At 36.5% G+C, this 27,266-nt stretch overlaps 1 protein-coding gene across 2 annotated transcripts in view; it reads left to right on the plus strand.

The window, feature by feature from the left end:
* The first annotated feature begins 1,076 nt into the window (after window positions 1-1,076).
* LOC119807696 (UDP-glucuronosyltransferase 2B17-like) overlaps window positions 1,077-27,266 on the plus strand; it is a 42,362-nt gene continuing 16,172 nt past the window's right edge. Inside the window, exons 1-6 of one of the 2 annotated variants that reach the window (XM_038319808.1) lie at window positions 1,096-1,878; window positions 6,143-6,291; window positions 7,542-7,673; window positions 12,102-12,189; window positions 12,658-12,877; window positions 15,321-15,615. In XM_038319808.1, coding sequence (XP_038175736.1) covers window positions 1,155-1,878; window positions 6,143-6,291; window positions 7,542-7,673; window positions 12,102-12,189; window positions 12,658-12,877; window positions 15,321-15,600 — 1,593 coding nt within the window. In that variant the 5' untranslated portion in view covers window positions 1,096-1,154 and the 3' untranslated portion in view covers window positions 15,601-15,615. Of the gene's footprint in view, window positions 1,879-6,142; window positions 6,292-7,541; window positions 7,674-12,101; window positions 12,190-12,657; window positions 12,878-15,320; window positions 15,616-27,266 lie in introns of those variants that run through there. The other variant, XM_038319802.1, reaches the window with a different exon arrangement.

The raw sequence follows: 27,266 nt of genomic DNA on the forward strand, positions 1-27,266 counted from the left end.
TAAAAGCATTACTATAATGAAAGAAATATTTGGGTATATCTGTAAGGAAACTTCCAGAAAGGGGTAACTTATCAGTTCTCCATGATTTGGGGATGTCCCTGCCACATGTTTCCTTCACAAAAACTCCTATAGACCTTGCTTGCAATGATGAATACTACCGCTTCAAATCATGGTACAAAATATATCCATAATTCCAAATTTTTTTGGCGAAGGACTTGCTCAATATAATGAGGAATTGGCATTTATTATAAAAAAAAACTTTCTCTAGATGATGCCTCATAGAGTGCTTTGAAAATTTATAGCTTCAGCAGAATACGAGGGTACAGAAGAAGACATAGGCAGATCACATGTCAGTATCCAAGGTCTGCATATACAATCTTAGAGAAATAGATGACCTCAAGAATGGTGGTCACGGTGTTTCCTTGAGAGGAGGCAGATGCATGTACTCATCTACTTTTCAGGGCTTTTGTAGACTAAGACTTTCATAACAAGTTATTCAAGTGCTTCTTGGGCTCATGAAAGGCCAGTGGACAGATAAGCTGAACAAACTACTGCCTTAGCAGTAATATATCTCAGGTTATTCTATCAACTATGAGTCTAACAACTCAATTGCTAGTCAACTATTTCCCTAGGGATATGAGTAGGAGGAGGCTCAGGCCTATCTTCTTCCCAGGACTTCTGTCAGTAAACTTAATTAGGTTTACTGTCAAGCATTTTAGAAATTATATGTAACTGAATATGTTAATCAACAGTTGTATAAGAAACTTTAAAAATGATATCCATAAAATATTTACATGATGTGCAATTACTACATCTTGGGTTCTATGTTGAGAAGAAAATTCAGACTAACTTCTTGCTAACCAGTATTCTTGTTATATTCAAATATATCAGAAACAGAGGTGTTATGCAAACAGTGTATTGACTCCTGAATTTGCTTCATTATAAAACATATAACATTAAACACTGATATGCAAATATGAGTAATTAATATCTGCTTTTACTATCTCCAATAAGCACAGAAGATCAGTGTGGTCATTTAGTAAGTTTCTTTGATCTACTCAGGTTATATTTTAACTCAAGGCATTTTCTTCTTAGGTATAAGGATAGGCGATGACACAGGGGACACACTGAACAGAAGACTTTGATGTCCCAGGATGACTGTAAAGTGGATGTCTGTTCTGCTGCTCCTGCAAATTGGCTGTTACTTGAGATCTGGGAACTGTGGGAAGGTATTGGTATGGCCAATGGAATACAGTCACTGGATGAATCTAAAGATAATACTGGATGAACTTGTACAGAGGGGTCATGAAGTGACAGTTCTGAGACCTTCAGCTTCTATCTTCCTTGATCCCCAAAAGTCACCTGGTCTGAAGTTTGAGAGTTTTTCTACATCTATCAGTAAAGATGATCTGGATAAGGTTTTCATAAAGCTTGTGGATTTATGGACATATGAGCTACCAAGAGATTTGTGTTTATCGTTCTCTTCTTTGCTACAAAACATATTTGAAGAATATTCTAATAGCTATCTAAGGCTTTGCAAAGACACAGTTTCAAACAAACAACTGATGTCAAAACTACAGAGATCCAAGTTTGATGTCCTTTTCTCGGATGCCATTGCTCCCTGTGGGGAGTTGATAGCTGAACTTCTCCAGATCCCTTTTCTGTACAGTCTTCGCTTCTCTCCTGGCTACACAATGGAAAAGTACAGTGGAAGATTTCTAGTCCCTCCCTCTTATGTACCTGTAATTTTGTCCGGACTAGGTGGTCAAATGACTTTCATGGAGAGGGTAAAAAATATGATGTGTATGCTTTATTTTGACTTTTGGTTCCAGACATTTAATGAGAAGAAATGGGATCAATTTTACAGTGAAACATTGGGTAAGTCATGTGTCTTATCAGTAGCTCAGAGACCTAAATTTCACAAGTATTTAAATCTATAGTCATGTCCATGAAATGCAAACTGAAGTTGCCTTTTATAGGTGATCAAATGTAATATGATGTTAGCTACCAAACACACTATGAAAGCTCATATTATTGATCAAAGAGAAGCAGGTATCAGCTTCTCTGATACCTGCTGACACAGGACATTCTGGTGATACCTCTGATACAGGACATTCTGGTGAGCTACACAGCTGGAAAGAGATGCAAGTAGACTTTCCCTAAGTGAACCTTTACTCATTTTGCTGTAATTATTAATCTATTTTAATATGGAACTAGTTAGTTAAACAAATTGTGATTAATATAGATTAAAGAATTAAATATTTTACAGTTTCACTTTGTATATAACATTGAAGAAATTATTTTCTCTTGCATAGGCAACTGTCTTAACTTAAAAATAAGAATGTGGATCTGAAAATATGTCCAAAAGTTTAAGAGTTTTTTTCTCTTCATTTTGAGTACCTGAGTTCTGTTCCTAGCATTCATCCAGGTCCAGAGACTCAAAATTGCCTGTAACTTCACTTTCAGGGGAACTGCTGCCCTTTTATGGTATCTGCCGATTCTTGAATAAACTTGGTATATATTCACACAGCCACACAGATATATAAATAAAAATACAAATTATAAAATATTTTCTCTGTATTTCCTAAAGAATTTCTTTACTCTTGAAAGAATCTATGCTAGCTCACAGGTGTAAAAATGGAACTGGACTTTCTACCAATACCATATTGTTTTTATTGTGTACTTCCCTACCATCTGTTGTTTAAACACTACAGAAGCACAGATACTCATGTACCCAGTCTGTATTCTTTGGAAGTTTTTTTTTTCTTTCAACAAATATGCCATAGTTAAGACTTCCAAAATTTATATTCTCATAATTTCTGAAAATATTGTGATTATTTTTTGAAATATTTATTTATTTATTACGTATATAATATTCTGTCTATGTATATGCCTGCAGGCCAGAAGAGGGCACCAGCCCCCATTATAGATGGTTGTGAGCCACCATGTGGTTGCTGGGAATTGAACTCAGGACCTTTGGAAGAGCAGGCAGTGCTCTTAACCTCTGAGCCATTTCTCTAGCCCCTATTGTGATTATTTTTGAAAGATAAGCACTATTAAAATTTGTAATATGAAACAAAGGTAGAAGCACTAACCAGAAATTCAGCCATTCATAAACTCTACAGCTCCTTTGGCAAAACAAGGATGAAGGACAAGCTACACACTACAAAGACCCTGGGGAAGTCTGGCCATGGTACATGGCATGATGTGACTTTTGGACCTGGAATGTGTATGTGTGTTTATATTTTCACTGTTCCTTTTAAAGAAACAGAGAGGAGTAAAATGTGAGCTCATTAAATAGTGGCATATTGGGTTATTTGAATAATTTTATTTCAAATCACTGTGGAAATATAAGGTAATACTTATGTTTGTTTTAAAAATAAGCCCAAGCTGACATTTATGTATATTATGTGAGCTATAAATCAATAACACATGCAAATTGTATTGCGTATGAATCAACATTTGTTTTTATTTTATATTTTAATTGATTTTTATTGAGCTCTACATTTTTCTCTGCTCCCCACCCTGCCTCGCCCATCCTTTTCAACCCTCCCTTAAAGTCCCCATGGTCCCAATTTACCCAGGAGATCTTGTCTTTTTCTAATTCCAAGTAGATTATATCTATATATGTCTCTCTTAGTGTCCTTAGTGTCGGAATTGTTGTCTAAGTTCTCTGGAATTGTAATTTGTAGGCTGTTTTTCTTTGTTTTATGTTTAAAGACCACTTATGTGTGAGTACATTTGATAATTGTCTTTCTGTGTCTGGGTTACCTCACTCAAAATGATGTTTTCTAGCTCCATCCATTTTTCTGCAAAATTCAAGATGTCATTATATTTTTCTGCTGTGTAGTACTCCATTGTGTAAATGTACCACATTTTTCTTATCCATTCTTCAGTTGAGGGGCATTTAGGTTGTTTCTTGGTCCTGGCTATGATAAACAATACTGTTATGAACATAGTTAAGCACATGTCCTTGTAACACAATTGAGCACCCTTTGGATATATATCCAAAAGTGGTATTACTGGGTCTTGAAGAAGGTTCTTTCCTAATTTTCTGAGAAATCGCCACACTGACATCCAAAGGGCCTGTACCAGCTTGCACTCCCACCAGCAATGCACAAGTGTTCCCTTTTCCCCACATCCTCTCCAGCATAAATTGTCATCAGTGTTTTTGATCTCGGCCATTCTTACAGGTATAATATAGAATCTCAGAGCTGCTTTGATTTGCATTTCTCTGATGACTAAGGATGTTGAACATTTCTTTAAGTGTCTTTTAGTCATTTAGATTCTTCTGTTTAGAGTTCTCTGTTTAGGTCTGTACTCCATTTTTTATTGGATTATTGTTCTTTTGATGACCAAAATCTTCAGTTCTTTGTATATTTTAGAGATCAGACCTCTGTCTGATGTGGGGTTAGTGAAGATCTTTTCTTTTTCTGTAGGCTGTAATTTGGTATTACTTTTTCTTTGCTTTACAGAAGCTTTTCAGTTTCAGGAGGTCCCATTTATTAATTGTTTCTTTCAGTGTCTGTGCTGCTGGGGTCATATTTAGCAAGTGGTGTTCTGTGCCAAAGAGTTCAAGGGTAATTCCCACTTTCTCTTCTATAAGGTTCAATGTGGCTGGCTTTATGTTGAGGTCTTTGATCCATTTGGACTTGAGTTTTATGCATGGTGATAGATATGGGTCTATTTTCATTCTTCCATATGTTGATATACAGTTATGCCAGCACCATTTGTTAAATATGCTTTCTTTTTTCCATTTGATATTTTTTGCTTCTTTGTTAAAAATCAGGTGTTTGAAAAAAAGTGTGGATTATTTTTTTTCCAGCTTATTTATTTTTTATTAAAAATTGCCATCTCCTCCCCTCCTCCTCCCCCTTCCCTCCCCTCCCCTCCACCCACACCCCCACTCCCTCCCTCTTGAGGCCAAACAGCCATCAGGGTTCTCTACACTATGTTGAGTCCAAGGTCCTCCCAACTCCCTCCCGGTCCAGGAAGGTGAGCAACCAAACTGACAAGGCTCACACAGAGCCCGTCCATGTCATAGAGACCAAGCCCATCGCCATTGTCCTTGGCTCCTCGGTCAGCCTCCACCATCAGCCACACTCAGAGAGTCCGACTTGGTCGCATGTTCCGTCAGTCCCATTCCAAGTGGACTTAGTGGTCTCCCATTAGTTCTGTCCTGCCGTCTCAGTGGGTGAACGCATCCCTCATGGTTCTGACTTTCTTTCTCTGGGTCTTCTATTCAGTTCCATTGGTCTTCCTGTCTGCTCTTATGCCAATACCAGGATGTTTTCAGTACTGTAGCTCTGTAGTAGAGTTTGAAGTCAGGGATTGTGATGCCTCCAGAAATTCTTTTATTGTACAGGATTGTTTTGGCTATGCTGGGTTCTTCCATGATGTTGAGTGCCATTTTTTCGAGGTCTGTGAAGAATCCAAGAACACATTGGAACCATCATCCACCGTGATCAAGTCAGCTTCATCCCGGAGATGCAGGGATGGTTCTACATAGGAAAGTCTGTCAACATAATCCATCATATAAACAAACTAAAAAACAAACAAACAAACAAACAAAAAACATGATCATCTCATTAGATGCCAAAAAAGCTTTCGACAAAATACAACATCCCTTCATGATAAAGGTCTTGGAGAGAGCGGGGATAAAAGGAACATACATAATAAACCTAAACATAATAAAGGCAATATACAGCAAGCCAACAGTCAATATCAAACTAAATGGAGAGAAACTCTCAGCGATTCTACTAAAATCAGGAACAAGGCAAGCTTGTCAACTCTCTCCATATCTATTCAATATAGTTCTTGAAGTCCTAGCTAGAGCAATAAAACACCAAAAGAAGATCAAGGGAATACAAATCTGAAAAGAAGTCAAACTCTCACTGTTTGCTGATGATATGACAGTTTACATAAGCGATCCAAAAAATTCTACCAAGGAACTTATACAAGTCATAAACATTTTCAGTAATGTAGCAGGATACAAAATTAACTCAAGAAAAGAGTAAGATTTGTTTTTAAATACACATGTTCTACATCAAATATGTCTTCCACCATTTAAAAAATATATTTTACATTCAATTGACAATCCTGTCAACTTTTCTCCTTCTCACTTGCTCATTTCTTCTTCTAGGAAGGCCCACTACCTTAACTGAGACAATAGGCAAAGCAGAAATGTGGCTCATTAGAACTTACTGGGATTTGGAATTTCCTCGCCCAACCTTACCAAATGTTGACTATGTTGGAGGTCTCCACTGCAAACCTGCCAAACCCTTGCCGAAGGTAAATACATTCTTTAGATCTCTTTCTTATTTGATTTCCTTTATGCTGAATGTGATTCTACAGCTTTCATTAGATTTTTCTCCCCAGGATAGAGATGTATAGAAAGTGGATTGAAGTATCCTGCTCACTAGGAATTTGATAAACTCAGACAACAATGTCATAGACCGGAAACACATTCATATCAGTGAATTAAATTAAGTCATCCAGGGTAATTTTGTGGTTAGCTATTCCTTACCAGGCAACTATGAGGACTTAAGTTTGAATCACAGACCCAGGTAAAAAGTTGGATGTCCCAATACAGTGCAATGATTTCAGCACTGAAGTTACAAAAACAGTTAATAGTGGGAGCTTGCTGGCTACTAGTCTTAAAAAATGATGAGATTTGTGTTCAGTGTGAGACAATCTCAAAACCTATTTTGAAGACTGATAGAGGAAGGCATCAGATTTTTACTTTTGTCATCCAAGTGCTAAACACACATGTTCACATACATATACAAAAACACACATGTGCACACAAGCACACACACATATAAACACATGACAAAAGACAGAGAAATTAAGTCAGTTAAACTCATCAATCATAAACTGCTTATCACCAAAAGCTATGATGAACATATATCCGAGGTAATTGTTTGATATCCGAACAAACAACATAGACATAGTTTCTCTCCAACCAGTAAATTTTGGATTTCAGCTCTGAAAATACCCTATTCGTACACAATATCAGAAAATTATTATATGGTATTTATTTATTGTGCAGTTATGATTATTTCACAAAGAACCAAAACATTTTATTAATCATAGAGGTAGTTTGTGTTAACTATCATGTATGTACATACTATAACATAAATATTATTTCATCAAACACTTGTTAATAATATTTAATCGGGTATTATAGAAAAATGAAATGGCAAGGGAAAAATATCACACTTCCTGTAAGATGAAATCATGTAAATTACACTACAATTTTATGAATGCTTCGTAGAATATGCTTTCACTCTTGAGTTTTAATTTTGTCAGAAGAGGATATTTTGAATTTCTGTTGGACAATGTGTGAGTATAGTGTGTGTGGATGCCAGTGAAGTTCAAAGTCTTTGACATTGTCATGTTTGTCTTCTGGATGTTTTAACACCACTATATTAAATATTCCTAGAAACACATCAATTTTTATTCTCCTAGTTTTTTTATAAAGGTTTCATAAGTGATTTTTCTTCAACTGTATTTTGTCATGAAATAAACTCTCTTTACAGGAAATGGAAGATTTTGTCCAGACCTCTGGAGAGCATGGTGTCGTGGTGTTTTCTTTGGGGTCAATGGTCAGCAACATGTCAGAAGACAAAGCCAATGCAATTGCATGGGCCCTTGCCCAGATTCCACAAAAGGTAAGGGAAAACATTCCATGGGAGGTGACTGTATACAGAGTCTGTGAACATCCTTGAAAGGTCTGATTATAGAAATGATGGCATGAAAGGTAAAGTTTTAAGGAAGCTCTAATTTCCCTTAGCGAAATTTAGAAATTGATATTCACGACAAATGCTTCAATACTGCAGAAGGTGTTCTTGACTGAGAGTGACTTGGATATAAACACAGTGATCACTGTGGGCACATTGTGAAATGCTGGCATGATGATGACATTGCTATCAAGAGTACGTAGACATAGCCAAATTCTTCAAAGTCACTTGTTCTCTTTGTTGATTACTTATAGTCACTGCATACATTAGAATTTCAAGGGTAAGTTAATTTGTATTTAATATTTCTATCAGAATAATAGTAAGCAGGTGTTGAAAGAGTTTGAAATGCAGCATGACTCTGCATCCTAATTTTTAAATACACCTGTTCAGCGTGCTTTTGAGAGAGCCAATAAAAGAAAGGAAGTCCAAGGTTCACCAACTGTCAATCAAAGTACATTGTTGGCTAATTGAGAGAAAAAGCATTAAAAGAATAAAAACTATGCTCTTGACTGGGGTTTTTGTAGGAAAAATATCCAAGGGAAAGGTAGAGACAGGTGCTTCCCTCACAGTGATGTCTGCATCATAAAAGATGAAACTCACCACTCTCCTCTTAACCAGTCAGAGTGATAGTCCTACCACTCAAGGAAGAAATAAGGAAAAAAGAAAGAGTTCAAAGGAATCTAAGATAAAATATCTTATAAAGATTTATAAAGAATACTACAAGGTAATTTTCTATTGTTTAAATTTGAATGTTTATGAGCATTTTCAGTTTTGTATTGAAACAGTCACTCTTTATTCCCCTACATTAATTCTTTGATGTCATCCTGTAGTTGATTTTATCAGTCACATAGCAAATCCATGTTAACCGTGAGGCTAATGCTCCATTTTATGAGATCTGTCTTAGAATTTCAACATTAGCACCTAATTTCTCTGTCACAGAACATTCTGACTTCTACAGTAAAATCTTTGCAGTTCATCATAAGGACTGCATACCTACAAGTATGAACAAGTCAGTAGGACAGAAATCCGTGTCATTAGATTTTGGAATATTTTTCAATAATAACACTTGTGAATAGCAAATTATGTAGAAGAGACTGCAAAGAATCTTTGCAAAGATTAATATGGTCAGCATATTAATACCCAAATCCATCTAATTCAACCCCAAATAAGGTCATAATTTTAGAACTCTCTGACAAAACTCATAAAATGGAGCCTTTACTGCTTGTTTAACATCTATTTTCTACATTTTGATGAGTTTCTGAGGAAGAGAAGTGACTCAGTATGTTAACACTTTTTAGTGCAGAGTGATCAGCTCAGTGTGAACCCCCAAACCCACATCAAGTCAGGCATAGTATTTTATGTGTCTGTAATGCCAATACTCTGATCAAAGACAGAAGGCAGAAATAGGAGAATTCCTGTGAGTCAGCAGAAAAAAAATCAAGTAAGAGATTCTGTCTTCAACATATGAGAAACCAGAATGAATTTTGAGGTAGTCTTCCCCATTCCACATTCACCTTGTAACGTTTAAACATGTACCCACACACGTTAATTGGCTCCTATATACTGCAGCACATACAGAACACCCAGGCAGGAAAAGTGCTGACTTTATTCAGAGAATCAGACAACATATGCGCTGAAGGTTAAGAAAGGACTTATGAGCAAAACATACATGAGTTAAAGTTGTATACACTCATAACAAGAAACCCTGTGTGGCAAAAACATGTTTGCCTGTGTGGCAAAGAGCAGTCTATACATTATCTAGAAAACAGCAACAAGCAGTAGTGGTTACCCTGAAGTAGATCCACTCCTTTCTACTACATCTGGGAGAAGGGCAAAAACACATTCCAAGAAATAATAGGATAAGAAGATAAATGTAAAACAGTTTTCTATCATTCATAGCAATGTATAAATAAAATTTGAAAACCTATACAGTTCTGTAACTCTCCTTAAAACTGATTGTTAGTAGGATGTAATATAGTACAACAAGGATCAAAGCCATATGATTGTTGACATTGGGTCCTCCCCTGATTTACTGATTGAACAAGAAAAGGAAAGTAAGAAATTAGTCTTATATGGACCTTATGGTGTAAATAAATTCATTCTAAAGGTTTATTCTTTTTTTTGCTACACTTCCTCTAGGAGACAATTGTGTGGTGAAAATAAGTTTAAAGGCAGCAAAGGATCCACACTGTGGGTGCCCAGAGAAGTGGTTCCACTCCACCTTGAACTTAGGTCAGAGAACTTAAGTCTATTTCTGCTCCTTCAAGGATAGGACAGGAGGTTTGACCCAGGGAGTGGCTGCTTACAGGATACTTAGTCTCAGGTGTAGCCACTGAATGTCCTGCCTAAAACATCAGAAAACTTAACTCAAGTAATAGTGACTTGATGTCTCAAGTATTGAAGCAAGTAATTGTTCTATTTGTCTATGAGTCATGTCAAACCAGTCTCTTTTGCCTTCTTCCCCCTTTTTTGGATTGGGGTGTATAAGTATATGAGAAATAAACCTGGCCGTATTCAGTATTCGCTGGACAACTCCCCTGCTTCTATCCCCCATCTCCGTATTTCTTTCATATCTCTGTTCCTCCTGCCTAATTTTTCTAATCCCCATGCCGCTACCCTGGAACATGCAAACCCCATCAATTCTGAACCCGAAAAGATGTCACCCCAACAGGTGTCACCCCAACGTGTGACTATGACACCACACAATATACAAATGCATCTCTTAGTTTAAAACCAAATAGCTATAATTCTTCCTTTGCCTCTAATGATAAAACTAAGGACTATGCTCTCTCTCCTTTCAGAGTTTTAGATAGATTGGTTAGGTCATAATTAGGCATTTATAAAGTGATATATAGAAAATTAACATGCCCTAATAATTTGTGAAAGGCATTGAATGTTTTCAAATTGATAAATGGACATTTGTGTGGGAGGTGGGATGTTGCTTAGCAGTTGTTCTAGTAACTAGTTGCCCCAGATATTACACAGTGTCTCATTGCTGTGCTTTTTCAGGTGTAATAATAAGCCCATATTTATGTAGTACATCCTGAGCCATGTCACTATGATTTTATATAATTTTTGACTCTTATGGAAAACCTAAGTCATACTTAGGACTTTTCCACATGGGAATATAGGTCCCATAATCCCTTGCAACTCTTTTCCTATTCCTTTTTATTTTCAACAACCCAACGTTCCATTAAAATTTTGATTCTGAAGAATGGGTATCATTAGATGTGGGAATATAGATCTCTGCATGAGTCTGTTGTAGGAAGTCTCTTTAACAAAATTAATCAGAACACATGTAACGTAAGGCTGCAGGACTTTCATTATGTATTCTGGACTCATACATTGTAATTTTGTAGTATTCTGTTTAATCTTGTTAGAACTCATAGTTCTCAACATCAGGGTTGAATTTACTTCCCCCCATTAGGAGCCATTCGGATGGCCATTATTACATGGTTATAATAGAAACATCAGTCCCATCATAACTAATTAATACTGTAAACATTTTTACATTTATTTTTAATTCCAATAATTATCTATAATTTTTCTTTGATAAGCTGCTTAATTCTACAGTCTTATTTGTACTGAGTCTTTGTGAAGGGCTGTAGAGACAAGACTAATAACTGCAATTTTTCTTCTGTCTTAAATAACCAATTTGTAGGTACTGCAATTTCCCCTGTTTAATCTTCATCAAAGACTCTTGCATGAATTATGATTGCATTCATGGATAAACTACTGCAACCCAATAAAAGTCCATCTGTTTGAGGCAGTATAAGTCCCCAATATTCTGTGTGTAACCTAAAAGGACACTGAAGAGAGGAAACAGCAGTACTTTAGTGCAAGGACTGCCAATAGCAGCACTTCCTTGAATGACATCTTGTAACAAAAGAATAGCTTGATTACATTCTGAAGTCTGGCATCAATGTTGTTATTTTTGCATTTCTGCCTAGAAAAATGATGATTATATTAAACCAGTCTGAATGTAATAATAAGCACAGACATTGTGGGCACAATCTTCTTCTCAGTCTTTCCAGAGTTCTCATTATTTACCCTTTCTGATGTTTTCATCCCTCCTATGGGAGGTATTTAGCTATGTTATATTTAAACTTAAAAATATCTATTTTTTGCAATTTCTGTTTTTGAAATTATAATATAATTACATTATATTTTATATAAATTTTCATCACTTGCTTTAAACCCATGCTCCTTGCTTTCTTTCAATTCATAGCACCATGTCTATTAAAGTTGTCACATGTGTGTATGTATATATAGATACATTTATATTCCTAAATATATCTTGTTCAGTCTGCATAATGCTAAATTTGGCTTCAGCAATAAAGATTATCGAATCTTTAACAGGTTCTTTGGAGATTTGATGGCAAAATACCAGACACCTTAGGGCCCAATACCAGAGTCTACAAATGGCTCCCCCAGAATGACCTTCTAGGTAAGATTTTAGGAACACACCTATCCTAGTTGACTTCAAAATCCTTTATATTACACTTAGTGAATATATTATTTATTTAAGATATCAAGTCCTGGTATGAAGATGGTCTTTTTTAATACTCATTTTCTCTTATTTACCCCATGTGTTCAACTAGGAATCAGGATTCCATATTTAAGTCTCAAGTCAAAAGCAATTCTACAAAATATCTCTCTGTAAATTTAGTTTCTTCTTGCTCTGAGACAAGAAAACATTTCACTGAGGTTATGAGTATAAGAATATTCACATAGGTTTTCTTGGGATGAGGAGGGAGGGGAAACAGTAGTTGTGATGTAAACTAAACTAATAAATTTGATTAATTAAAAAATAATCTTCATGTAGAAAATCTCCTTTCAGTTACGGATAGTGCACATTTCTCATTTCATGTCTAAGACTGCTAATTAATGTCAACCTGAATTTGTCTTATTCTAGGTCATCCAAAAACCAAAGCCTTTGTAACTCATGGTGGAGCCAATGGGATCTATGAGGCGATCCATTTTGGAATCCCTATGATTGGCATTCCTTTGTTTGGAGAGCAACATGATAACATTGCCTACATAGTAGCCAAAGGAGCAGCCGTTTCATTAGATTTCAGAACAATGAAAAGGGCAGATTTGCTCAATGCACTGGAGGCTGTCATAGATAATCCTTCGTGAGTATAACCTTCTAAAAATGTGTATTTATTGTTATTTACTTATCATTTATTTTGCTTTTCACTGAAGGCCAAAAGAGCAAGAATTATCCTGAAGACAAAAATAATGGACAGTACAGAGACAAATTAGGGCATGATTCAGTGTCATAGATTTTCTCTCTTTTTGTTACTACTTTTTGTGTCTGTGTTGCGGTCTATGTTTCTTTCCTATGTAAATCAGACTGGTCCTAAATGTGGAATCCTTCTACTTCATCCTCCAAACTGCTTGGCCAATAGGCATATGCCACTAGCTCTGGCCAATTTTTAATTTTAATTCTTTTAGGTAAGTAATTGGTCAGAGATTTAAGGATAATATAAGACTTATATAGCCAATAATTGAAGTGAAAAGAAATGTTAGGAGTGTTGACAGATGTATTACACCTAGAAGCCATAGGAAAATAAGTGTGTTGTTAGATAATTAAATATGCAACCTGTTTGAGGATAAACTCAAATAATAAAAACCTATTAGACTGAAGCAAATTAGCATGTTCATCATTTTTTTTTTCTTTGATTAAAAAAATCCAATTGGAAGCTCTTTCCTGGAAAAGCCTACTTCTCTCCCACTCTCAGCAATACTTCAGTGCCAATAATAATTAGGACCAGAAAGAGATCTCCTTCTTTTCACGTTTGCATGAATACTGGGGTCATCCTTATTCAGTTCTTATTTAGGGATCTATGTTGTTGAGGCTTCATGAGTGTAGCTTATCAAAAACGCAACTTCACAACAGTTATCTTGTCCCTCTGGCTTTTACAATCTTTCAATACTCTTTTATGTGTTGTACCACAGGAACTAGTATTTAGGTAATGGGATTTCAAGTCAGTTCTAGCTCAGAGTCTCTGAATTCTGCTTCTGAACTTCATGCTCGTTCAACAATAAGAACTTACCTTCCACCTCTGGAGAATAAGCAACACAAATAGGCCATTATGTTTAGGGAGTCTCTTTGACAGACCAAGCCAACCTCTTAAAAAGAGGATTTCTCATGTCTGGTGTTGGGGTTTATGTTAGGTGCCCTTTGACTCTTGGATCGAGCACCATGAGCCCATATGAGAAAAGATCTTTAAAACTATATATGTATATTTATACATGAAATTGTACATGTTATGCGGGATTTGAATAAATTGTTAATAGTAAAATTCTTGGTGGCTTTCTATGACATCCTTATTGGTACTTTATTATTTTCTATCCTTTTGTATTAACCTCCCTCTCCCTTCCCTAATGATCCTTCCTTCTTCCCATTTCCCAATCATTAATTAAGTTATATTCTAAATTTTAAATAAGTATAACATGTATAAATTTTAAGTAAGTAATGAGGATTATTTAATAAGAATAAATACATGATGTTCTCATTTTGCTTTGTAAATAAAAAGATAGTAAGTTATCTCTATTACAATTGCTAATTGTACTACAAAAAACTGACATTAGAGTTGATGATTCATGTCTCTATATTGCCCTTCTCCTTTTTATACTCATTAATAATTATTTCAGCATTAAAATAAAATGCACCCACAACATTTCAGTGTGAAATTTTTACAAGTTTTACTTCTAACATTATAATGATAACAGGAAATGAGTATCAAAAATAGTAGCAAAAAATTAGGCTTGAACGAAGACTCTGTGGTTAAGGGAAGGGCTGCCCTAGCAGAGGACCAGAGCTCTGTTCCCAGCACTCACATCAGTTTATTACAACCATCTGTAACTCTAACTCCAGCAGATCTCATAACACATACATACATACACACACACACACACACACACAAACACACACACATATTTAAAAGTAATAGTGAGAATTTATTGTAATTCTACTTAACAATAAAAGTAATGAAATTAATAAGAAATCCCAGAATAGTAACAGTGAAGAAAATTATCCTTCCTATCAATTTTATCAAATATGTGAGAACATTAATGAGAAATACATAAAAGAAGTGAGAAGACTCTATTAGAGCTAATTAATAAGAACCAGAACATACTTGCAATAATAACCACTAACAATTGATATATCTTCCATAAAAATCTCATTTCAATCTTTATCACATTTACACAGATATACACAACCATGGAGACTAGAGAGAAATTTGTCTTATACTTATGCATCCTGACACTAGTATACATTTTGTTCATAAAGTTTACTATTAATCACATATGGGTAGCTGAAGTTTAACATACCCAAATAATATCTTATTTTAATATATTTTGAATTTAAGGCTTAGCTGTATTCAAACTCTACTTCAGGATTTTTTTATTTATTTTTTATTTTTTTTACATGCATAATCTTGCATGCTCAAGGAGCTAAGTCATGCCTCTGAAGATCATCCTAGTAATGAACATAAAGCATACACAAAAAATTATACAAGTGCATTTTTCATATTTTATGTAAGTTGATGTCCATTTTCCTTCTTTCAGCTATAAAGAGAATGCTATGTGGTTGTCAACCATTCACCATGACCAGCCCATGAAACCCCTGGACAGAATCATCTTCTGGATTGAATTTATCATGCGTCACAAGGGGGCCAAGCACCTGAGGCCACTTGCACACAACCTTACCTGGTACCAGTACCACTCTCTGGATGTGATTGGATTCCTCCTGGCCTGTGTGGCAACCATAGCTTTCCTTTCCATAAAATCCTTCTTATTCATTTATCGAAAGTTTATAAAGACAGGAAAGAAAACAAAGAGAGAGTAGAGCTTATTAAGAAGGCACATGAACTACATTTTAGCATCATTCTAGTTTTTAAATGGCCTTCTGAACATTCACTGATCACTCTATCAAGGCATATCTTCATTAGAAGGGCTTGGAAGGGAATGGAGAAATAATGCAATTATATTATAATCTCACAAAATAAAAGACATAATAAAAAAAGCTGAGCAAATGATAAGGAATAATCTAGTAAGCAGAGTTCCTCCATGGTATCAGCTTCAGTCTTGCCTCCTGAGTCCTGCTTTGAACCCCTGGTCTACTTTTCCTCTTCATTGGACAGGAAGCTATGAGATGAAATAAACCCTCTTCTTTATCAAATAAAAACAAATAAAAATGAAAAATTCAAACAAAGGTGAGGCCTGGGACAGGGACAGGCCAGACACCACTATGTTGGGCAAATATGTGGTGGAGAGGTGAGACAGAAAGGGAAGTGGGAGCAGTTTGTTCTCTGTGAAGAGAGGTGGATCTGGAGACGTGAATGCAGCAAGGAATGGCCTGATGAGAGAGGCCTGAACTGCCATCCGAGGTCTTGGTATTATCTGGGCTTGTGCTGCTGCAGAGGACCTATGCCAGACTTGTAGGTGAAGACTGCTTGTTCATTTCCTGACCTCCCAGTCCAAAATAATCACACAGAAACTATATTAATTGCAATACTCTTTGGCCAATAGCTTAAACCTATTTCTAGCTAGCTCTTATATCTTAAATTAACCCATTTCTATTATTTCATATTTTACCACAAGGCTCATGCTTTACTGGTAAAGGTTTTGCTTGTTTTCTTTCAGCATCTATATGGCATTTCTCAGAAGCCACCTTATTTTTCTTTTCTATTTCTGCTTGCGATTTCTGTCACGCTCTCCTCTGACCTGTCATAGGCCCAAGAAGCTTCTTTATTCATTAACCAATAAAAACTAACACATAGACAGAAAGACTTCCCACGCTAAGAGCTTGTTTCTTTTTATTGACATAAGATTAAGTAATGTAGTTGTGTGGTTTCTGTGAGTTTATATCATACAATCTCTATTACTTCTGTTAATGAGTGGTAAAGGGTACTTTCCATATTTGAATTCAGAGACAATCTTACACATATCAACTAGCATTTAATCATTATCAAAATGAGAAATTTAATTTTAAAAGAGTTTCTCTTTTTTCCATGAGTTTATATAATGGCCACTTTATATGTCTTAGTTTATGTCTTTCATTATTTACAACAATTAAATTTGGCCTATAATTTTTCATATAGTCCAATACTTCTATTGGGGGATCTTTTGAGTCTAGCACTTGGTCCATTCTGAGAGGTGTACCATAAAAATTATTGACGTTGGAGATGATTTTATTTTATGCAATTTATATATAAAATAATTTCAATCAAAATTTGGGGAACGTTCAGAAAAGATCAAAAGAATAAAAGTGACTCTAAAATAAAGAAATGTCTACTATGTAGGACTTCTCATAGCCTTCCATATATGATGGTCATATTATAATTACTTGGGATTTGAACTGATAAGTTATGGATACAAGATTGGAACTCATGTGGATAATAGGTGTGGTTGTGTCTTGTACTGTTGGCTTATAGAGTCATGCAATACTTTTAGGCCATGTAGTTACCATGACATATTATGCATTAGCAGAAAAGATGGGCCACAAAAAAGTACTGACTAAAAGATATGACAATTTTTATGACCTCTCTAATATCATTAGCAACACCATAACACAGAATCCAGTTGACTACATAGGATTGCTACTCATCCTCTTTCTTAATAAGAAATTCTAGTGCTTTGTTAATTTGATTTTAGATATGACATAGAAAGAACCCAGAAGTATATTCCTTTTGATAGATTAATAATAGTGCTTTGCCTGTAAAAGAAAAAACAAAAACAAAAATAAAAAATTTAAACAAAAGTTTAAATAATGAGTAAAACTGGAAGAATTATTCATATCTTCAAGTGTTTACTGTTTTCTCTGTATATAGACTTGGTTTACTAGATGAAGAAGCTTTAGAAGAATGTATTCAGAAACACAAACACACAGCTAATTGAGAAGAGATAATGCCATTATTATCTGTGGAAGTCAAACAAAATCCTGAGTGAATGTGTGTTCTTGACATGAAAGTGTCACAGCAACAAATTGTACACATTGCAAAAAATAGTACCAAGAAGTAGGGCTATTGAAGTGATAAGTCTGATCATGTTTCTTCAGGGACTGATTACAAGAGGAATATGGAGGGGTTGAATCAGAATGGTGTACATAGAGCTTAATGGGCTATTGGGCTATTGTAGTAGGAATCAGAATGAAGAGAATGTAGGGAAAGTGTTAACTGAAGCTTGACTCACCAGAATACAGAAAGGAAGGAGGACTCTAAGAGCAACTCGATTCTAGGCCATTTAGGTCATATTTTGCCAAAGAATCTGGCTGATTCTGCCCATGTATTGAGAAGCTGATTGAAGACAAATTAAAAAGCAGGGGGGGGTTGTTTGGCAGAAGAAATTTTAAGACAAATTGCATCAGGACATGGTATAACTACTTCTTGCTGCTTTAATTCAGATCTTCACTGAGATATAGTAGAAAGTTATGAAAAATGGGAAAGTTGACAAGGAAAACAGTATGAGAAAGTTTTCAATTGTCAGCAAGAAGGGACTAAAAAAGCATTCTAGTTGTTGAAAAGGTTAGCACCATTAGGAAGAAATCATGTGCCTTTTATTGGTACTACTTGAAAAGTGCTTTGAGGGCATAACTCACTCATTGAAAACTCTACCTTATGAAAACTCAAAGCAGTTATAAAAGAGTCTAAATTAAGACTACTATACAAAGTGCTCCTTTGCAGAAAAAAGAAATGTATTTAGTTAGGGTTTGTATATCTCCAGATACAGCTATTGTCCAAGGTGTTTGGGAGCACATACTTTTCTCAAAATTTGGGAGCATCGTTCAGATAGTGGTAGTTTTGAAGATATAAGCAATACAACATTAAGATGATAATGAAGGCATTTCTGGACTTGGTTATATAAATCCTCTGTCTTGAGATGAGCATTCAAGTGCCATCCATCCTCAGCATATTGAGCAGACATGATTCATTTATAGTTGTTCATTGCAAAGAGGGGATTCTCTGATTAAGGCTGAGATTAACATTTGTCCATGTATCTAAACATTTAGTCCAGGAATCTGTCAATGTTGGCTAAGAGAAGCAGAATATGATCAAGGGTAAAATTTTTCTTCTCTGTGGAACATGATACTAAGTAAAAAATGTGGACTTTATTCATTTGTATAAGATCTTTTTGTAGGCTGTCAGCTTACAAAATATATCTACAATTTAAGGTATACATTTTAAATGTACAAACCAAAGAAATAATACTAATGTCAAGTGCTTACTCTCTGACTCAATTTCTGTATGTACTACTTAATCTTAGCTCAAGATTAAGTTATTAGGATTAGTTAGGATTAATTAAGTTAGAAAATCCTAATCATTTTCTGACTTAAATGATTAGATTTTCTGACTTAATGGGTTGATACAAGCTGCGACACAGGCTAGATGGGTTCTCTTATACACAATTCCAAGAGGACTCAAATTATGTATTGAAGATTATTGGGAAGGGGTAGGAAAACAGGGGTTTAAGAGAAGGTCCAAAGTTGAATAATCCTTCAGCAAGAACTTTAAAACTAGCAGAGAGTTGAGTATGAGAAAACAGTTAGGTCTCTTCAGTGAGATGATTCAGTCCCACCAGGGACATTGTTGTATCTACTCCTCATTGTTTATGACACAGAGTTTGTGCACTAACAACTTGTTAATGTGTGACCGGTGCAGTGTGGAGGAGGCTGAGGAGACAGAGGCTATGGAGCACAGCTTGCTTCATTAACTATTAAATAGTAACTATTGCTTCATTAACATTCCATTGCCTAGGTTGCTGGGTGACTCAAGTCATATTTTACTCAAGTCCACTTTGTCAAGTAGACAGAAAAATCCTCTTCCCCAGGTGACCTCATAGTTAAAATGGAAGGAGCAGAATTGTATTAGCATCCTACCTCAGGATGGCACTGAGTTTACCCAACTTTAAAAGATGGCAGGTCACCCCATCCTGTGTCTGGAGGTGCAGATTGTGCCAGTTAGTCTCTCAGATTCTCTGACTGCCAGACAATGTGGGTAATGGGCCTGTATTTCTCAGCCCCCACAGTCTTAAACATTTATTATATGTCTGAATAACTTTTGGTTGGAGCTTTGTACTGATAACATTTGATGGGCCTTGTATAGTGTCAGCTAGCAAGATAGGGTGAGGGTTTATTGCGCAAGAGTGAAGGCACACTTTTTGGCTCAGAGTCCTTCCGGTCATAATCCAACGTCTGTAACAGTTATTTGAAGGTTAGATACATTCTTATCAGTGAGTAGTCCTGCTGTTTCCTGGGGATGTAAATTTATGAACACTAACATTTTGTTTCTCATGTTATTAGGTAGTTTTTCTGAGTATGAACTATTCAACCTTTCTTGGGGTACATATGAGTTAAGCTAGCTGAGTGCTTCATAGGGGTGTAAGAGTTTCAACAGAGGTCAAAATAATCGGCTAGTATTTGTGACAGCTCCCTAGGATAAGTAATCGGTGGATGGGAGTACTTTTCTGCTTCATTAGATCTTTCTAAGCAAAGACCCTCATGCCAGGATTCCTGACAATTTTCTTTTGGTTGAGGTTATGGTATTTCTTCATTAGACTGCAGAATAAGTAAGCAGAAACTTAAAATTGATACCTAGGCAACAGTGGAATAAAAAGGCATACTCATTTTTTTTCTGAAGGCTCTCTACAGAGAAAGGCCAATTGGGATACAAAGCTTTACTTCCTATGACAATCTAGAGGTAGCATAGCCCATTGGCTTGTAAGACTGAATAAAATAAGATACTGATACAGTTAGCCAACTACTTCACAGGAACCCTCCTAGGTAGAGTCCCAAGATGGTAATATGGAACAGGAACTCAAGTGAGAATATGCAATTGAGTGGATTTTCCAAGGCAAATCTTCAATGTGATAAACTAATAACTCCTAAAAATGAGGTCAGAATCGGTCTTAGCCTATTGCTATTCCTATTGTTGTAAGGAGACACCATGACCATGGAAACTCTTATAATAAAGACACTCATATACAGTTCAGTGGTTTGGTTCATCATCATCATGGTCGGACAAGGTGGCATGCAGGTAGACATGTTAGAGAAGTAGCTGAGGGTCCTGCATCTTGCAGTCAGGACTCTGCAATCCATAAATGAAGAATTATAGCATATTGCCATAGATATTTCTTAATCAACTAAACTTAGTAAAAAAAAAAAACACCTAGCCAGCATAACTTTCTATTTATATAATCAATAGAGTTGACTTGCTCTGTGGACAAATCACAATATGCAGAAACAAAATTTCTGAAACAATAAGACAAAATGTGGCTCTAAAGGAGAAACAGGCCTTTAAGAAATTAAAATTGACATGTTTTTATAAATATTATAATAAATTTAAAATAAGATATTGAGTTTATCATATCAACAAAGAATGTCAACAAATGCAATATGGGATTTAGCTATTATCATTACCCAACTGACTTACTCAATGTTGATAACAGATTTTACACAGTAGATGTGGGTTATATATTATACCATCAGTAATTAGCACATTCTCCAGAATCTATCAATCATAAATTGGGCTCACAAAACAATCCTCAGCAAGTTCTAAGAAACCTAAATATTCAATCTCTTACTATGTACATTTTTTACAATTTCAATAAAATGACCACTCTCACTTTTTTTGTGAAGTACCTCGGTGGTTTGACAGCCAGAAGAAAGATGATAGATTATACCAGAACCTTGTGAGGTTGGAAGTGTTCCATGTGGCCTCCACAGATCCCATATAGGCTATACAGCTTCTCAAGCAAATATCAGAAGTTTGGGTTCAGGGCTTCTGAATTTTAACCTCTGTTGCAGCTTGAGTTCATTTCCATTGATTCTGGTCTCCCAGCACATTGTCTTTAGTAGCAAGTCAAGTTATGAATGTCTCTCCATATAAAATTTATTTTCCTTCCTCACTTACCCACTTTCGTATTGTATAGTGTATGGATATGTGTTTCACATTAGGCAGCCATGTATTATTCAGAAGAGTACTGTAAACATACCATCTTTTAGTGATCTGTGTAACTAGCTAAAATTCCTTTTTTTATAATTAAAATGTGATTTTATTCCAACGATGAAAAGATGGTTCAACATATCCAAATCAACAAATGCAATACATCCAATTAATGAATTTAAGGACATAAATCACATGTTCATCTCAATAGACACAGAAAAGACCTTTGATCACCCCTTGAAGATGAAAGCCTTGAAAAAACTATGAAAATGGAGACCACACATCAACATAATAAAAATGTTTATACAGAAAATCCATAGAAAATGTTACAGCAAATGAAGAAACCCTGACAGCATTGCCTCTACTACTCAACACAGTACTTGAAGTATTAGATAAAGTAATAAGGCAAAAGAAAGAAATTAAGGGCTACAAATAAGAGAGAAAGAAGTTGGGGTTAGTGTGATGGTTAAGGGGCACTTGATGCTCTTGCATAGGACCCAGTGAGTTCCAGCACCCACATCAAGAGGCTTATAACTCTGGTCACTCCAGTTCTGGGGTATCTAACACCACTTATTGTCTCTGCAGGTCTGCATGCATAGAGTGTGCCCTTACGTAAAATAAATCCTACTTTTTTTAAAAAAAAAAAAAAAAGTAAACTTGGTTTTAAAAAGTAAAATTTGTAAGATTTTACTATTTGTAAAACACATGATTTTGAATTTAAAAGACCATGTATAGCCCAGCAGAAAGATTTTAGCATTACTAAACAATTTCAGCAATATAGCAGGATATAAAATAAAATAAAAATCAACATCTCTTCTATATACTGACCAAAAAATTCAGAGTAAAAGGCGAAAGATTTATACGATCTGAAGAGAAACCAGAGTATTCATCTGGCAATGGATGGAGATAGAGACAGAGCCCCACATTGGAGCACCAGACTGAGCTCCCAACGTCCAAATGAGGAACAGGAGGCAGAACATGAGCAAGTGGTCACTTAAACCTTTTCCTTGAGCCTTGTTTGAATCTAGACAGTCATGGAAAATGAAAGTTTATTTAAAAACTTATTTGAAGATACAGAATAATATCTGTAGTATAGTATTAATAGTTTCCAGACCTGCAGTAGCATAGAAATTTCCCAGGTTTCCCTCCCCCTCTTTATGAGAATTGAACTGAACTGGGATTGCTTAGAACCTCTCAGAAGACTTCTCAAAGTGTGGAAAAAACAGTTCGCCACCTCAGTCCCCTTGTACCCTGTTCATTTAGATTTTAAAAAAGGGAAGAATCAGCCATTCTAGAATCTGCCAAACCTAATACAGGAGAAGGTGGAATGGTCCCTGTCCTTAGGGTGAACCACACACAGTCACACATTGTCTATGGCACTTTGTCTCTAACCCAGAAGAGTAAAGTGAGTTTCATTTAGGAAGAAGTGGGAACCAAGAGATAATCCAGTAGAAATAGGACTGATGCCAGAAAAGGTCCAGCTGACTCTCTTCATAAGGTATATGAAGATAATTTACCATATCTGGACTTTAATCAGGAGTATGTAGGAACTAGATTTTAGTTTCCTATCCCATGAAGTCTCCCTGTAATAACTCGTGCTGGTTTTCCCTGAGAAAAGTTTAAATTTATTGTGGCAAACAGATATTGAACATGTAGGTGAAGCTCACATTTAGAATGGTGGTTTGGGATTTCAAAATGAGCACCATTTGTGTGGTCTGGCTGTGGAACTGCTTGGCATTTCACAAAGTGAAAATTTCACAAAGTGAAATTCATGTTTCATTAACTCTCTCATGTGTGCACATAACTGCACATAAAAAATCATGATGATATTCGACCTGATTAAATGTAAGGAAAAACATAGACAGTGTTGCCATACTCTGCCTTATGTTTTGGTAGTTCTTATTGTTAATGTCTCCTTACCTGCTTTGTACACAGGGGATTCAAATGGCATTTAGGTATGCATTATCTAATTCCTATATTTTAAGTTTTGAAATCTGATATAAATTATTGTCTAACTTCCTACTGTGTCTTGGAGACTTAAGGATATGAAAGCAGATACATTAGGTCCCAATACCAGGATTTTCCAGTGGGTCCCCCAGAAGGACCTTCTGGGTAAGACTCTGAGAAACTGAAGCAGGAGTAACAAGCTAAAGAGTGATAGGAAGCAAACGGATTTGTTTTAGAAAAGTCAAAAATAACCAGTTTTAAAATACTTTTTACTTAAAAGAGAATGAAATGTGAGCTGGCATTGTAATTTGTATTCCAGGAACAAAGTGTGCATTGTAAAAGTAACTGTTTATTATAAGGAGCATTGTGTTCTTACCTTGGCTTTTACAGATTCAGTTTTATACCTGTTTCCTTTTCTAAAGCAGGAATATTTCAAAAACCACTAAGAAACATTAATGATCAATGGCATATTGCCCGTCACAGAAAGTTCACACTGTTTCTCATACAACAATACAGCAACTGTGGTTGTTTGTTCACCACCGGGTTTCTCTGTAGCTTTGGAGCCAGTGGTGGAGCTAGCTCTTGTAGACCAGGCTGGCCCCAAACTCACAGAGATCTGCCTGCCTCTGCCTCCTGACTGCAGGGATTAAAGGTGTGCGCCACCAGCTCCTGTCTATAATACAGCACTCTGATTGCCATGGTATTCCTGGATCAATACAACACTGTAGTTGTCATGGTTGTCCTGAATGCCCTAAAAAGACTTGTGTCAGACATGTGTTATTTATCAGTTTCCTTTGTGAAATGCTTCATTTTTGAAGAAATCATATGCAGGTATTATATTTTCATCATTTTCCGGCTCGTTTCTGCTTCCATCAACTCCTGCTTTGCCCTCTACCATATCACGATCCAACTGAGTCCTATTTTTGATGCTTGTTATATACACATGTTTAGAGCTGACAATGGAGCATTGGATAATAGATCAGGGAGGTCATACTGGAGAAACCTGGCACTCCCATCTTGGCAGCCATTGATTGCCCACAGTTTTCCCTATAGAAATAACACTTTGTGAAATTTCCACATCCATGTTGGCAGGTCAAATGGGGCAATCATTACAGAGGTCTTATTTAGGCAATCACACTGGTGAAATTTCATGAAATTTAATATCCCTATAATATAGATAGATAGATAGATAGATAGATAGATAGATAGATAGATAGATAGATAGATAAGATCACCATCTTTCATCAGGCATCCTAGTCCCCTGGGTCTTACGCTCTTCTGAAGTCTTTTCCAAAATGTTTCCATAGCCTTTGATTTTGATATGGTGCTGCTCTAAGTGTACTTACTGGCCTTGGGAATCCAATGATCAATTATTCTTTTCCTTTTTCACCAGCTGTAGATCTCTGCAATATTCTCCACTTGCTGCAATAAAAGATTCTTGATGAGTTGTGAGAGCTACAGTTTCCTGTGATTATAAAGATAAAGCTAGTAATATAGTAAGAAATTATACTTATTTTGGAAAACAGCAGTAGGAGGCTCTAATTCTGGGGTCTGTGATTTCTCCATTCATGGGCAGCTGACTCACTTTACAGCACCACACATGAATTTCTTACCACTCACTGGCCTCAAATCCAATTAGAGTTAGATTTATCTTGATTACATCTAAGATAAAAGTGCCACAATTTTGCTATTATGGATATCTTGCCATGCCAGTCATTATTATAAGCCATAGGTCTGACAGCTAATAGGATTACTGATTACACTTCTCCTTAGAGATCTTACATAGTCTCTTCCAATACTATGAAAGTCCTCAGAGAGGAAGTTTCTAAATCAATTGCTTCTCAATTGCTCTAGGTCCTAAGTCTGGAGTGTATAATGCCTTCAGACATCTTATCTTCAAGATCTGGGAAGCAATCAAGGACAATGACTAGAATCTATATTTTTGGGAAGAGTCAAGGGCACCCTGTACCCACTAAACCAACAAATGAAAGTGAAGTTTTTCATTCCTTGCACTATATTTTGATAACAGTCTATGATTCCTGATGCTAACAACATCACTACATTTGACAAAACCTCTTCCAACCTGATGGATACATGAGTATGCATGAGTATGTATGTACTATTAAGCAAGCCTATATGACAGTGTCTCCCTACTGATTCATCCAATGACTTTGTTTGCATATGATACACTGGAGAAGAGGTAATGGAAAAAAAGAAGCAAAAAGCAATGGGTGGTACTAAAATATGAAGTTTTTAAGTTGATAAGTTAAAACAAACACATGATAGTCTTTTTTTTTATTTTATTTTTTTTTCTTTCTCATGGTTTATTATTTTTTTATATATTTAAAAATTTCCATCTCCTTCCCTCCTCCTCCCCCTCCCTCCGCTCCTTCTCCCCCTTCCCTCCCCTTCCCTCCACCCATACCTCCCCTCCCTCCCTCTCAAGGCCAAGGAGCCATCAGGGTTCCCCACTCTATGCTAAGACCAAGGTCCTCCCAACTCCCCCCAGGTCCAGGAAGGTGATCGACCAAGCTGAGAAGGCTCCCACAGAGCCCGTCCATGGAGAAGAATCAGAGCTCAGCGCCATTGTCCTTTGCTTCTCAGTCAGCCCCCGCTGTTGGCCACATTCAGAGAGACGGGTTTGGTCGCATGATCCATCAGTCCCATTCCAACTGGAGTTGGTGATCTCCCTTTAGTTCTGTCCCACCGTCTCCATGAGTGAACGCACCCCTCACGTTCCTGACTTTCTCCCTCATGTTCTCGCTCCTTCTGCTCCTCATCAGGACCTTGGGAGCTCAGTCCAGTGCTCCAATGTGGGGCTCAGTCACCTTCCCCATCTGTCGCCAGCTGGAGGTTCCCTCACGGTCCTGACATTCTTTCTCATGTTCTCCCTCCTTCTGCTCCTCATCAGGACCTTGGGAGCTCAGTCCGGTGCTCCAATGTGGGGCTCTGTCATTTTCTTCATCTATCGTCAGGTGGAGGTTCTATGGTGATATGCAAGAAATTCATCAGTATGGCCATAGGAACTGGCCTTTTCAGGCTCCCTCTCCTCAGCTGCCCAAGGAACTAACTGGGGGCGTCTCCCTGGAAACCTGGGAACCCCTCTAGGGTCAAGTCTCTTGACAACCCTCAGGTATCTCCTTAAATTAAGATATATGCTTCCCTGCTCCCATATCCACCCTTCCTATATCCCGAGCATCCCATTCCTCCGAGCTCCCCCCATTCTCCCCTTCACATTTTTCTCTCCCCATCTTCCCTTGGCCCAGTCTCGCCCAACCCTCAAGTTCCCAATTTTGCCTGGCGATCGTGTCTACTTCCAATATCCAGGAGGATTACTATATCTTTTTTTGGGAGTTCACCTTCTTATTATCTTCTCAAGGATCCCAAATTTATAGGCTCAATATCCTTTAATTATGGCTAGAAACCGATTATGAGTGAGTACATCCCATGTTCATCTTTTTGGGTCTGGGTTACCTCACTCAGAATAGTGTTTTCTATTTCCATCCATTTGCCTGCAAAATTCAAGATGTCATTGTTTTTTACCGCTGAGTAGTATTCTAGCATGTATATATTCCACAGTTTCTTCATCCATTCTTCCACTGAACACATGATAGTCTTAAACATT

The sequence above is a fragment of the Arvicola amphibius genome, chromosome 1, assembly GCF_903992535.2.
Source record: "Arvicola amphibius chromosome 1, mArvAmp1.2, whole genome shotgun sequence".
In the NCBI taxonomy this organism is placed as follows: domain Eukaryota; kingdom Metazoa; phylum Chordata; class Mammalia; order Rodentia; family Cricetidae; genus Arvicola; species Arvicola amphibius.